The following is a 15,085-nucleotide window of genomic DNA, read 5'->3' as shown; positions in this document are numbered from 1 at the left end:
GGATCACAGAAGTGTTGGCAGTTATTACACTCTGGACTCTTTAAAGGGAGGAACTATGTTCCACTCTTCTCTGAATTGCACAGTACCTAACACATGCCTTGCACATAAAACGCTCTTTCTTAAATTCTTGATTTAATTGGAAAGTCAATATCAGTGCTTCGAAAAGCCTGTTTCTTAGCCTAGTCCTTACCCCCTCTGAAGGTCTCCTACCTCTATTTTCTCTGCCCCTATACATGGCCTTGCCTCAATCTCACATGGAAAATGGGGCTTATAAACTGCTTCCTCATCTTATATATCATTTGAGCCCCAAGAGAAAGCTATGTACTGGGTAAAACAGACATTGAGGAAAAGAAGAAACAGACATTTTTATGGCAAGCCACTCCAGTACTCTTGCCTAGAAAACCCCATGGACACAGGATCCTGGTGGGCTACATGGGGTCACAGAGAGTGGGACATGACCTAGCGACTAAACATCACAATGTTAGCAGGGTTAAATAACTTTCCCGAGGTCAAATAGCTAATCTATGGAAGAGTCAAGATTCAAACTCCGATCTTCGGACTCCAGGTCCCCAAGCTTTCCATTTTCTTCCATTCTCCTGCTCACACCTCCTCCCACATCCTTCTCTTCCCATCACAATTTCCTCATGAGCCACATCCACAGGCTCCCTACCTGGCCGTAGGCGGAGGGCAATCCTCTGGGGACTGACTTGGGTAATCTGGGAGCTGTCTCCAGTGCCCTTGTCACTGAGGGGCCTGGCCTCCAGGATTCTGGCCTCACTGATTGGGAACTCAATGGACTCCGGGGCGCAGTTATCCTTCAGCAGGTTCTCCTTCAGGTTACAGCGGGGCGAGCCTGGAGGCAGCGCCTGTAAGACAGCAGTCCAGGGGCAAGTCCTGTGATCAGACCAATGGTGGTTCTCTGCTTCCTGCAGCCTCTGCCACCTCCCGACCGCCTAGAGGTTACCCAGCACTTTGGAGCTAAACCAACATCAATGAATGTGTGTGGTCCTTCCTAAGACAGTACCTAGGCCTGTTGTACAGAATAGGGAAATTGAGGCATCAGAAAGGCTAGAGGAGTGTCTGTTCTTGGATTGGCAGGTAAGAAGAGGGACAGAACAATAAGACACCTATTGGGCAGTTTTTCAAACTGTAAAATGCAACCTACCTGTGGGTCGGAAAAATCAACATAGTAGGTTTCAACCACCCATTAATTAAGTAAAATGCAACATAACAGAATGGTTTCCCAGGTAGCTCAGTGGTAAAGAATCTGCCTGCAATACAGGAGTTTGATCACTGGGTCAGGAAGATACCCTGCAGAATGAAACAGTGACCCACTCCAGCATTCTTGCTGGGAAATCCCATGGATAGAGGAGCCTGGTGAGCTACAGTCCATTGTGTCCCAAAAGAGTCAGAAACAACTTAGCAACTAAACAACAACACAACAGAGTAGAAAGTATCAAAGTATATAAGCAGTAAAAGTAAATATTATCTTGTGAAAGGTTTATATATTGGGAAGTGAGGTATAAATTGTATAAATATGGTACACATATACTGTGGAATATTACTCAGACATAAACAAAATTGGGTAATTTGTAGGGATATGGATGGACCTAGAGCCTGTCATACAGAGTGAAGTAAGAGAAAAAAAATATCATATATCAAGGCATATATGTATCTAGAAAAATGGTACAGATGAACCAATTCCCAGGGCAGGAATAGAGACGCAAACATAGAGAACAGACATGCGGACACAGTTGGGGAAGCAGAGGGTGGGACAAATTGGGAGAGTAGGATTGACATATACACTACCATGTGTAAAATAGCTAGCTAGTAGGAACCCATAAAGCACAGGAAGCTCAGCTCAGTGCTCTGTAATGAGGGGTGGGTGGGAGGGAGGCCAAGAGAGAAGGGATATATGTATATATATAACTGATTCACATGGTTGTACAGCAAAAACTAACACAACATTGTAAAGCAATTATACTCCAATAAAAATGAAAGAAAGGAAGATGATGTACTTTCTGTAAATCAGGGTCAAAACAGTTTGGAAGCCACTGTGCTAAGACACTGCTGGGGTGTGAGACCCATGAGAGCAGGGATCATGTGTATCTCCTTTCCCCTCTATTCCCAGCACCCAATCTGAGGCTGGCCACCAAGGTGATGGGGAGGATACAGGGAGAGAGCAGAGAGTAGGAGCTCAGAGCACAGATTGGCTGAGATCACAACTCAGCATTGCCTCTTACTAGCTAGTTACTGGGGCATGTGACCTAAACTCTCCAGGCCTTGCTTCATTATATAGAACATGAAAATAATAACAGCCCCACCTTCACAAGGATATTCTACAGGACAGCAATATAAGGCAGTACCTGTAAAACACAGGGTACAGTGCCTGCCACAGGGTAAGTGCTCGATAAAAGTTAGCTATTATTGTAAGACGTTCTATAAATAGTTCCTGGATAAATTAATTATGAATAAACTTCACATGCTTGGGCAAATCCCATGATGTCAGGCCACTAACCAGAGACTGTTCTATCATTTTCAGCTTCCTCCCTCATGCTGGCCAAAGGGCAGGCTGAGCACCCTTCCAAACACCCTGGAATGTGTCCCACACCCTCTGGAGCTCTGTGTGTGTTTCCACCCAAGCACTGAACAGGAGGACATGCTGTGTTGGAAAAGACACTAGAAATCAGTAAATGGGTTTGATCCTAGGTATGCCACTAACCAGCCACGTGACCTCAGATAAGTCATTTCCTCCACTGAGCCCACCCTTGTCAGAGGGCTTAGATGACATGAAGCTTTCAGTCCCTTCCTCCTCTGACATTCAGCAAACTTAGCCAGCACTGTGTGGACACAAGCCCATGAGGGCTTCTTGCCAGCCTTGTTGGGGGACTGCCTGGGAAGCTAGAAAACCTCTCCTGAGACCTATTTCACAACATCTAGGCCTTCAGTCCAACAATCCCCCACACCCCCAGCCACCCCCTCTCACAACCACTTTCAGAAGGCAGCTGAATAACCCACACCGACATCCCAGAACAACATGTTAACATTTATGGAGTATGTACTGCACGTCATTAGCGTCTTAAAATGATGAAATCTGATCTCTTTCACACGGAACCAAGACACCACCAAGCTCACCGTCAGCCTCCACCTCTAGGGCTGGGGCCTTGTCCCGAGGCTGGGGCTGGGGCACACTCACGCATGGAGGGACATCCTCAGAGCCAGACCATGGTCTCTGCAGAAGAAACAGTGGCCTTGCTTCTCGACGGTCTTCACTGTGCATTTTAAAGTGACAACCACACAACACAAACTCTTTGACCTGTAACTTTCCTGGTGGCGCAGACAGTAAAGAATCTGCCAGCAGTGCAGGAGACCTGGGTTCGATCCCTGGGTCAGGAAGATCCCCTGGAGAAGGAAATGGCAACCCACTCCAGTATTCTTGCCTGGAGCAGCCAGGCTACAGTCCATGGGGTCGCAAAGAGTCAGACGTGACTGAGTGACTCACACACACACACACACACACACACACACACACACACACTGCATGTCAGGCACTGAAAGAAGCGTTGTGGGTGTGGAATATTGCAGTCTTTCTGATCACAGTTCTATAATGCTGGAACTATTGATTTTTTACAAATTACAAACCTGAGGCTTGGAGGTTTCACAAGTGAGGAACCCAATCTTAACAAGTAAGAAATCAAAGATTTGGAGAAAATAGGTAATTTGCCCAGAGTTGCAGAGCTCAGAAGGGGCAGACGTGAGATGCTGACTAGATGGCCTGACTGTGATTAACCTGATGAAATGGTAAGCTGTATTACATTCCATGGAGAGCAGGAATCAAGGCAGAGAATCAGGACTGTGGAAGAGTGTCCTGGGAAGAGCTCCACTTGAGAATGCCGCGGATAGGGAACAGAATGCTAGATGGGGATACGGGAGGTGTGGGATGGATAGGTAATTGCCGGGAGCCAGCGAGGGAAATCCTACCCGTGGCAAAGGTCAATTGGGGAAGAGGCCTGACGGGCAAAGGCTAATCAGGACTCGAGGAACCCCCTGGACTTACCTGAGCATCTACCCCAAAGAAAACTGGAGTCTAACTGCCTTACTATCTTACGCCTCTTACCAAGTCCTCTAATACTTACGGGGGCTTCCCCCCAACCACCTTTCTCTGAAAACATTAATTCAGAGCTGTAGTTAAAAAGTTCTCCTCGGCTTAATAGGAGTGTTCCAATCCAAGTCCCTCTGATAGCTTTCTAACTTGCCTGACAAGTTTGTCCGGGCTCTTACAACTACGAGTGTGACTATTTACAGCCTCCCAGCCATGCAAGGACAGAAAGCCTAATATTCTAAAATACAGGAATTTGTTGAAGAAGTTAAAATCACTAGAACAGTACTAAAAAAGATTTCATTGTTGAATCAATGCTTGCTGCAAAGTTTCCTCTATCTATTATATCCTTGGAAATATATTAATCACATATAGAGAAAATAAGTAGTAGCCTTTGATTTAACCACATCAGATCTTAAGTTAATAAATTCCTTTCTTGTGGCTCACTACACCCTTGCCTTATAGGAATGTAACTTTGTCATGTGTCTTTGGAGAATAGAGCCTGACTTTAGGAAAATTACCTTAAAAGAATATAAGCCTTTTTCTAGCTACCTAACCTTTGTTAGGAGAGAGGCCCATAAACTGTTAGCAGGCCTCCTGGCCAGAAGATGATGTAAACCACCTAAAACTTTTGTATATCACGAGACATGCAAAAATAAGCCCCAATCCTGATAAGGGTCAAGACTGCTGACCCCGCGTGATTTTGGCGTGACTCTATACCTCCTTTTCTCTATTTTTTATGTGCACAATTTAGGGTATAAGAGTAGCACTGGAAAATAAAGTTTTGGGCCTTGCTCACTGAAGCTTGGTCTCCCCGTGTCGTTCTTTTTCTTTTTCCGTCCTTTTCTCTATTCTCCTTTTTCTCGTTGAGATCCTTGGAGCGCTGGGCCCTCTGCGTTTACTTACCTGCCTGGGCTTCTAAGACCCACTTGAGGGGATGCCCTGGTGGGGTACCTCCAGTGATTCGAGAGGGCGCCTGCGGCCTAGGTAAACAGAGCAAACCCCGTACTGGGGTTTTATTGGTTTCCTGCGTAAACCAAGGAATCATCAGCCCCTGGCGCTCTCTCTCTCTTTCTCTTTCTCTCTCTCTCTCGCTGACGCCGATGCCGTTCATCCCAAGGATACCCTGGGCCATATCGAGGCTGGTCCCCGATAGGTAATATCCTGCCTTCCCAGCCCCTCAGGGGACTGGAAGCCACGTTTCCAGGAGAGAGACTGAACCACAAGGAGCCATCCATATTCAGAAAATCCTGAATCTGCAGCCTAAAACCTCTCCTGATGCTTGAAGTTCTTCTCTCTCTCCTGCCTGAGGAGGCCTTACAAATAGCTGTGAAAAGAAGAGAAGTGAAAAGCAAAGGAGAAAAGGAAAGATATAACCATTTGAATGCAGAGTTCCAAAGAATAGCAAGGAGAGATAAGAAAGCCTTTCTCAGTGATCAATGCAAAGAAATAGAGGAAAACAATAGAATGGGGAAGACTAGAGATCTCTTCAAGAAAATTAGAGATACCAAGGGAACATTTCATGCAAAGATGGGCTCAATAAAGGACAGAAATGGTATGGACCTAACAGAAGCAGAAGATATTAAGCAGAGGTAGCAAGAATACACAGAAGAACTATACAAAAAAGATCTTCATGACCCAGATAATCACGATGGTGTGATCACTCACCTAGAGCCAGACATCCTGGAATGTGAAGTCATCACTACAAACAAAGCTAGTGGAGGTGATGGCATTCCAGCTGAGCTATTTCAAATCCTGAAAGATGATGCTGTGAAAGTGCTGCACTCAATATGCCAGCAAATTTGGAAAACTAAGCAGTGGCTACAGAACTGGAAAATGTCAGTTTTCATTCCAATCCCAAAGAAAGGCAATGCCAAAGAATGCTCAAACTACCGCACAATTGCACTTATCGCACACGCTAGTAAAGTAATGCTCAAAATTCTCCAAGACAGGCTTCAGTAATACGTGAACCGTGAACTTCCAGATGTTCAAGCAGGTTTTAGAAAAGGCAGAGGAACCAGAGATCAAATTGCCAACATCCGTTGTATCATTGAAAAAGCAAGAGAGCTCCAGAAAAAACTCTATTTCTGCTTTATTGACTCTGCCAAAGCCTTTGACTGTGTGGGTCACAACAAACTGTGGAAAATTCTGAAAGAGATGGGCATACCAGACCACCTGACCTGCCTCTTGAGAAGCCTGTATGCAGGTCAGGAAGCAACAGTTAGAACTGGACATGGAACAACAGACTGGTTCCAAATAGGAAAAGGAGTACGTCAAGGCTGTATATTGTCACCCTGCTTATTTAACTTATATGCAGAGTATATCATGAGAAACGCTGGGCTGGAAGAAGCACAAGCTGGAATCAAGATTGCTGGAAGAAATATCAATAACCTCAGATATGCAGAAGACACCACCCTTATGGCAGAAAGTGAAGAAGAACTAAAATACCTCTTGATGAAAGTGAAAGAGGAGAGTGAAAAAGTTGGCTTAAAGCTCAACATTCAGAAAACTAAGATCATGGCATCCAGTCCCATCACTTCATGGCAAATAGATGGGGAAACAGCGGAAACAGTGGCTGACTTTATTTTGGGGGGGCTCCAAAATCACTGCAGATGGTGACTGCAGCCATGAAATTAAAAGACGCTTACTCCTTGGAAGGAAAGTTATGACCAACCTAGACAGCATATTAAAAAGCAGAGACGTTACTTTGCCAATCAAGGTCCGTCTAGTCAAGGCTATGGTTTTTCCAGTGGTCATGTATGGATGTGAGAGTTGGACTATAAAGAAAGCAGTGTGCCAAAGAATTGATGCTTTTGAACTGTGATGTTGGAGAAGACTCTAGAGAGTCCCTTGGATAGCAAGGAGATCCAACCAGTCCATCCTAAAGGTGATCAGTCCTGGGTGTTCATTGGAAGGACTGATGTTGAAGCTGAAACTCCAACACTTTGGCCACCTGATGCGGACAGCTGACTCATTTGAAAAGACCCTGATGCTGGGAAAGATTGAGGACAGAAGGAGAAGGGGACAAAGAGGATGAGATGGTTGGATGGCATCACTGACTCAATGGACATGAGTTTGGGTAAACTCCCGGAGTTGGTGATGGACAGGGAGGCCTGGAGTGCTGCGATTCATGGGGTCACAAAGAGTCGGACATGACTGAGAGACTGAACTGAACTGAACTCTCCTGCCCAGCCCTCCTCTAATAGGCAGAAGGGCTTCCCCGCATGGATGGGACCATGAACAACACCAACAGTGCTATAGACTGAATGTCTGCATCCCCCCAGAATTCATACACTAAACCCTTACCACCAATATGATGGTATTAGGAGGTGGGGGCTTGGGAGGTGATAGATCATGAGGGGGAGCCCTCATGAAAGGTATTGTGCCCTTACAAAAGAGGCCCCAGAGTGCTCCCTGGCGGACTTCCCAGGCGGTCCAGTGGTTAAGACTCCACCTTCCAAAGCAGGGGATGCAGGTTTGATCCCTGTTCAGGAAACTAAGATCCCACATGCTGAGAGGTATGGCCAAAAATTGAAGGAAAAATAAAAGTTCCCTGTCCTCTTTTGCCATTTGAGGACATAGTGAGGAGATGCTGAATTTGCTGATACCTCAATCTTAGACTTTCTAGCCTCCAGAATAGTCAGAAATAAATGTTTATTGTTAAGCCACTGTGGCTATGGCATTTTTGTTACAACAGCCTGAACAGACTAAGACAAATGGCACAAGCACCAACCTGGCCCAGGCAAAACACGGACAGAGCTTCCGGAAGCCAGCAGCTTCCTTCTTACTCTCTCAGTTTCATGGGTATGAGGTAGAGAAACGGCATCAGCAACGGGAAACAGCGCACGAGACTTAACCTTCCTGGTTCAAAAGATCCTAACAGGACATCACAGCTCCTCCAAGTCTCAGAGAGATGAAAATCCTGTCCCACTCTCCTAGTTCAGCTGGGGACAGAATGGCAGAGAGAACTCATGAGCATTTAGCGCTTTTGTGTTCTAATTCTTCCTGCTCCTGCCTGTCTCTCCCAACACTTCTCTCTCAGGAAGCAATCTCTTTCTTGCTCACAAAACTCCCTACTCTACCTCTGATTCCAGCTGCCCACAAAGCCCCAGGCAGAAAACCTTCCAAAAAAGGCAATGACTGGATGGACCAAGATGCCCTGTTGCTGATCCTTTCCAGGACTAAGACAGATGCTGAAAGAGAGAGGGGGAAGGGAGAGCCCAGGGAACAGTGAGAACAGCGAGGCTGTCGGGTATCTTCAAGCTCCATCATAAAGGGAGAAAATGTTTTGGAGGGGGTTTCCTGACCCCCATTTTCTAACGAGGCAGTGTTTAGTAGAAGAAAGTTTGAAGTACTAAGCCTTGCTGACAGTGCTTATGGTTTGTTATGAATTTCCTTAGAAATCTAAACACTAAGAAACAAAAACTGTCTCCTCCCCTCCCTCCGTGGTCGCTGACATCACAGGTCAGGAACCTAACAGGGCTGCTCCTTGGCCACCCTCTCCCTGAGAGCTTGCTGTCCCAGAAGCACACCAAGGCAGTGACCTCAACACACTTGGGCTCCATTCCCTGTCCTAATAACCCAGGCTGAGCAGGTAGAAGGAATGCATGCAGGTGACTCACAGAGAAAGCTGGAAGGAGGCGGAGAGGAGTGGTCAAGTTCCAGTTCCTAGTGAAACCAGATGTTACACAAAAAGGGCAAAAATAACCCAGACCCAGGGAAAGGGTTGGAGAACAGAGGTGGGAGGCTCCAGCCCACGTTCTGTATGAGCTGAATTCCCACCCTCTCCTGGGAGAATGACACATGCTGTTAGTCCCATTCTCCATTAATCCCATTTTAGAAACCGGGGAAGTACAGTGTGAATAGCTGTCATTATTTTACTTATTTCACAGGGCTGGTCAGGGGATAAAATAAAACTGTGAACAGGAAACACTTTCAAGATGTAAAAATCTCAGTGTAAGTCCTATATACTCAAGTCCTTTTGATCTGATATAAACAAGGGCTTTCCAGGTGGTGCTAGTGGTAAAGAACCGACCTGCCAATGCAGGAGATAGATGGAAGAGGCTCGGGTTCAATCCATGGATCAGGAAGATCCCCTAGAGGAGCACATGGCAACCCACTTCAGTATTCTTGCCTGGAGAATCCCTTGAACAGAAGAGCCTAGCAGGCTATAGTCCATAGGGTTGCACAGTTCAGTTCACTTCAGTTCAGTCACTCAGTCATGACCCACTCTTTGTGACCCCATGGACTGCAGCACATCTGGCTTCCCTGTCCATCACCAACTCCCAGAGCCTGCTCAAATTCATGTCCGTCTAGTCGGTGATACCATCCAACCATGTCATCCTCTGTTGTCCCCTTCTCTCTCTGCCTTCAATCTTTCCAAGCATCAGGGTCTTTTCCAATGAGTCAGTTCTTCCTATCAGGTGGCCAAAATGTTGGAGCTTCAGCTTCAGCATCAGTCCACAGAGTTGGGCACAACTAAAGCAACTTATGGAGAAGGCAATGGCACCCCTCTCCAGTACTCTTGCCTAGAAAATCCCATGGATGGAGGAACCTGGTAGGCTGCAGTCCGTGGGGTCACTAAGGGTTGGACACAACTGAGCGACTTCACTTTCACACATCGGAGGAGGAAATGGCAACCCATTCCAGTGTTCTTGCCTGGAGAATCCCAGGGACAGGGGAGCCTGGTGGGCTTCCGTCTATGGGGTCACACAGAGTCGGACACGACTGAAGTGACTTAGCAGCAGTAGCAAAGCAACTTAACACACAGAAACAATAAATTCAAATAGGTAACTCTTTTCTACTGTTGCCATTTTAACTACTACTTTTTAAATATTTATTGATTTGGCTGTGTGGGGTCAGAGTTGCAGCAAATGGGATCTCCGAACATCTTTGCGGCATGTGAGATCTACAGTTGCAGCATGTGGGATCTAGTTTCCTGACCAAGGATCAAACACGGGCCTCCTGCATTGGTAGTGTGGTATCTTAGCCATTAGACCACCAGGAAAATCCCCACTACTACTATTCCTGCATACTTTTTTCTTGGAGGGCAAGGGACAATATATCATGTGACTTTCCCCTCTCCCAGAGAGCTAGCAAGTGCCTCCAAATAAATTAACAATAACTAACAATAATAAATGTTCTCTTGATTGACATATGACAAGGACAAGAAATTGAACATACAGAGAGAGGTGTGGCGGGAACAGAAAGAAGGAGTGGAAAAGGAAAGCATTTTAGTTTATTGTTATTGATATTCAGTAACAACCCATTCTAATGCAACAGGTTCAGGGTCCCTCCCGGACATCCTTATATTTTACAAGCACCCAAGGTGATTCTTACCAGCAGGCAAGTTTGGAAGGTTCTAATTCCCTACATGATGCCACCAAGGCCAAGACCACAAGCTGAATCTCAGTGTGAGGCCAACTGCTCTGCTAGATTCACAGTCCAGAGACAGCATGCCACCCCAACCCATATCAGCATCCAGCCCCCCAAGAACACACCCTATGCAGATTGGCCGAATAGTCTGCACTCATCCACATTGGCTATGTTTTCCTAAGACCCAGCCAACTGCTTGCTATCCACACCCAGAGCTGCTGTCCGGCAGGACCAGGGAAAGCTCAGCCCAACCAGTTGTTTTTGCAGGCACTGCCAACCCTGCCTATAACAGCCAAGGTAGAAGAAGCAGAAGCCGAAGGTTTTCCAGGGTCAATTATTCAACAAATCACTGACAAAATGGCCCAGATGGTTCATTTTGGTTTTTAAAATCAACAGCCAAGACACTTTCAGCAGTTACACTTGGTCAGTGCAGGGGAAGCCTTCAGGGAAAAAAATAAAAATGGCAGTCATGTTCAAGTTACAGGCTGGGATTCCATTCTCCCTGGCTGACAAACGTTGCCCCATGCTGGCCTCCTCTGCTGTCCCGCCTCCCCTCCTCCCTCCTCTAGAGATAGTTGTAGTCATTCACTAAGCCCTTGGCCTCCACACCACACCCACCCCCAGCTTTCCCAGGATGCTGATGAAGGCCAAAAAGGTGCTTCACCAACTTCCTGTCTCCGCCTTCCACTCCCTAGGCCCTGTCTCTATTGATTCAATTCGGAGCAATAAATCTGACTTTGTCACTCAAAACAAACACTTTCCTGTTTAAATTCCATCCTCCCAGAAAATAATCTTTTTGGACCATCTACCTCCTCTCATTAGATTTCTTTGGTCCCAGAAATACACCCCAACAGGAACAACAGCGGTAAAGAATCCACCTGCCAATGCAGGAGACACAGGTTTGATCCCTGGGCTGGGAAGATCACCTGGAATGAGAAATGGCAACTCACTCCAGTATCCTTGCCTGGAAAATCCCATGGACAGAGGAGCCTGGCGGGCTACAGTCCATGGGATCACAAAGAATTAGACATGACTGGGCGCAGGCACTCATGCACACACATCTCTTCTCTTTGATTCCACACCCCCATCCCTAGGCTTGTCCTACGTTAAGCTTTGATCCTATCCTGTACCTTTCTTCCCCTCTTTCTCCTCCTCCCACCTCAGGTTGGACAAAATTCACCATGGCCACCATTAAATACTCTACATTTTCCTCTAAAATCTGGTCACATGACCTAAGGGCTTTGTCTGGTGGGGGTTCAGCATATCTATTACCTGGTTCATCCCTATGCCAATCAAGAGAGGTGACAGACATTCCAAGAATGGTTTTCTTTTCCCCCAGATTCCTCTGAACCGCAGTTTCTCCCTTTTGTCTTGCTTTGGGTTGCAAAGGGGGGAAGGCTGAGGGAGGAGCATCCTTTGAGCGAACCTAGGGCTTCTCCCCTGACTACCCTTCTGCTCCAGCCATCTGGACACCCTCCAATCCAGCACCCTCCCCATCCGGCTCTCCCTTCTTCGAGGATTCAGCCGCAGAATTCCAATTTCCTTGTAAAAGAAGCTTAATAATATGAAGATGATCAAGGGAAGGAGGATATGGCAAATGAGAAGGGAGAGGCCACATCGCACTTGAGGGGCCAGTTCAGCCCAGAAGGGTGGAGAACCCGCAGGGGTGGAGGGTAAGGACTCACTCAATGCCCCACCCCCAACTCCCGGCCTCAGGGATGCTTCATCTGCTAAATGAAGTCAGTGTGGCCCAGATGTTGGGCAGCTGCCTCTGGAAGCCGTTCTCGTGCTGAACTGCACAGAAGCCAAGGCATTGTGTTAGGCTGGCCTCGGCCGGCCCGGCCTCCCTCTCGTTGATAAACACAGCCTCGCAGCTCCCACTCCCCCTCCCCTCACCAGCCTGCCAGGGAAGTTGCCTTTTTAGGAAACTCAGCAGATGGGGGAGAGAAGCCGGACAAAGAGAACCAGGGCTCGGTTTAGAGCACTTCACAGAGCCACGGAGCGCGGGGACAGGCTGTCCTGACAGGGCACCGCAGCGGCTGACACCCAGCCAGGCCGGGAGTTCAGGTAACCACCTGCCGGGGACGAGGCCATGACTCAGCCTCACACTCTGTAATCACTGGAGCCTCTCCAGCCACACTCACGCCCAGCCCTTGCCAGCTCCAAATTCCCATCTTAGCCACAAACACAACCATCCCCTCAGACACACTCATTCCCCAGGGCCCCAGACACAACAAATCCACCGCCTAGACACAGCTAACCCTTTCCTGTCACCCTCCCGGCCTCACCAAATTGGCCCTGCTCCTTCTCTCATAAACACCTTCCCAAGAGAAGGAGGGAAGGAGAGAAAGAAAGAGGAGAAGGTGAAGCCACGCGGGCCCAACTGTCAGACAGGAAAGGGAGAGAAAAGGCCCTCTGACTAAACACCACCACGTGCAAGCTCAAGATCTATCATTTGCCTTTTAAAAATTCTGGAATGTTCATAAGCCAGCATCCACTCTGTGCCTATAACCCCCTTGTGCCTCCCTTTTTGTGAACTGAGGTCCAGCCTCCCAGGGGTGTTGCACCCCAATAAAAACAAGCGAAGTATGGTAAAACGGCCACAGGGGAGGCCAAGAGGCCCAGCCTACTTGCCTAAGGCCAGGGCCATGCAACACACTCTGGATGGCATTCCCAGCAACAGCACATGACAGCTGCCTTCAACAGAAGGCTTCTCCCTAGTTTTGCTCAGAAGGGACAGGGCTTGTCTACTTAGGAGGGAGGAGATAGCCCCATGGGTCTGTTTCTACACAAAGGCAGCTAAGTCTGGGAAAGAAAGTCAGATATCTGTTCCTTACCTCATCTGAGCACCAGGCACACATGGGACTCACAGCCAGACATTGCTGGCAGGAGCTCACACCTCGTGTGGCACAGATGTTGGGCCCTGCAACAGAAGGATAGAAGTATTAGCATCCAATTTCACTTGACACAGTAACTGGCCTGCCTTATCTTTGCCCAGCTTTCCCAAATGCCCAAGTTTACAGCTCTCAGATGCACACAAATACACCTTCACCAGCCCATAGACGCTTATCCAGCATAGACTGGGGAAAGAGAAGGAGAATGAGGAAAGTCAAGAGAAACTCATCACTGCTCTTAACTGATGAGGCCACAGTGATGGCAAGCAATGGAGTAGGTGTCAGATCATAACTGATGGAAAGGCTTTCATTGGGACTTCCCTGGTGGTTCAGTGGTTAAGAATCCGCCTTCCAAAACAAAAAAAAAGAATCCGCCTTCCAATGCAGGGCTTATGGGTTTGATCCCTGGTAAGGGAACTAAGTGGAGAAGGCAGTGGAACCCCACTCCAATACTCTTGCCTGGAAAATCCCATGGACGGAGGAGCCAGGTGGGCTACAGTCCATGGGGTCGCTAAGAGTCGGACACGACTGAGAGACTTCACTTTCACTTTTCACTTGCATGCATTGGAGAAGGAAATGGCACCCCACTCCAGTATTCTTGCCTGGAAAATCCCATGGACGGAGGAGCCTGGTAGGCTACAGTGCATGGGGTCACGAAGAGTCGGACACGACTGAGCGAATTCACTTTCACTTTTCACTTTCATGCATTGGAGAAGGAAATGGCACCCCACTCCAGTATTCTTGCCTGGAAAATCCCATGGACGGAGGAGCCTGGTAGGCTACAGTGCATGGGGTCACGAAGAGTCGGACACGACTGAGCGAATTCACTTTCACTTTTCACTTTCATGCATTGGAGAAGGAAATGGCACCCCACTCCAGTATTCTTGCCTGGAAAATCCCATGGACGGAGGAGCCTGGTAGGCTACAGTGCATGGGGTCACGAAGAGTCGGACACGACTGAGCGAATTCACTTTCACTTTTCACTTTCATGCATTGGAGAAGGAAATGGCAACCCACTCCAGTGTTCTTGCCTGGAGAATCCCAGGGATGGGGGAGCCTGGTGGGCTTCTGTCTGTGGGGTCGCACAGAGTCGGACACGACTGAAGCGACTTAGCAGCAGCAGCAACAGCAAGGGGACTAAGATCTCACATGCCACAGGGCAACTAAGCCCACACACCACAACCAGGGAGAAGCCAGCACACCACAATGAGAGGTTTCATGGTGCCACAGCTAAGATGGGTGCAGCCAAATAAAGAAATATTTTTTAAAAATTAGATTTAATAAAGAAAGGCTTTGACAACTGATTTAACACCTACATTGTACAAATACAAATCTGAGGTCCAGAACCATGGTAATTACTTTAATGATTTATTCATAGCCCCTACACAGGGAATTCAGAGCCTGGATGAACTAATATTAATACACAGCCTAAATATGGGGGTAGCGCATGACAGCCTCAGCAGTGTCCAACTGACCCATGAGGGGAAAGCAAATCTGAAATCTTCTCAAGCTTCCCAATACATATATCTTGGGATGCAAGCATAGAATGCTTTTCAGTTCAGTTCAGTTCAGTTCAGTCGCTCAGTCGCGTCCGACTCTTTGCGACCCCATGAATCACAGCACGCCAGGCCTCCCTGTCCATCACCAACTCCCGGAGTTCACTCAAACTCATGTCCATCGAGTCGGTGATGCCATCCAGCCATCTCATTCTCTGTCG

General features: G+C 47.5%; 1 protein-coding gene across 2 annotated transcripts in view; it reads right to left on the bottom strand.

Moving 5' to 3' along the window:
* Positions 1-15,085, bottom strand: part of ITGB3 (integrin subunit beta 3) — a 63,855-nt gene that overhangs the window by 31,568 nt on the left and 17,202 nt on the right. For both annotated transcript variants that reach the window (XM_055408140.2, XM_088829188.1), the window contains exons 2-3: positions 13,312-13,397; positions 671-866 (exon numbers count right to left, since the gene is read on the bottom strand). In XM_055408140.2, the coding sequence (XP_055264115.2) occupies positions 671-866; positions 13,312-13,397 (282 nt within the window). The remainder of the gene's footprint in view (positions 1-670; positions 867-13,311; positions 13,398-15,085) is intronic.

This window comes from Moschus berezovskii, chromosome 20, assembly GCF_049115385.1.
Source record: "Moschus berezovskii isolate FMDL1 chromosome 20, NW_MosBer_1.0, whole genome shotgun sequence".
In the NCBI taxonomy this organism is placed as follows: Eukaryota; Metazoa; Chordata; class Mammalia; order Artiodactyla; family Moschidae; genus Moschus; species Moschus berezovskii.
Note: the sequence above shows the minus strand (reverse complement) of the source record. Positions and strands in the feature narration are given on the sequence as shown.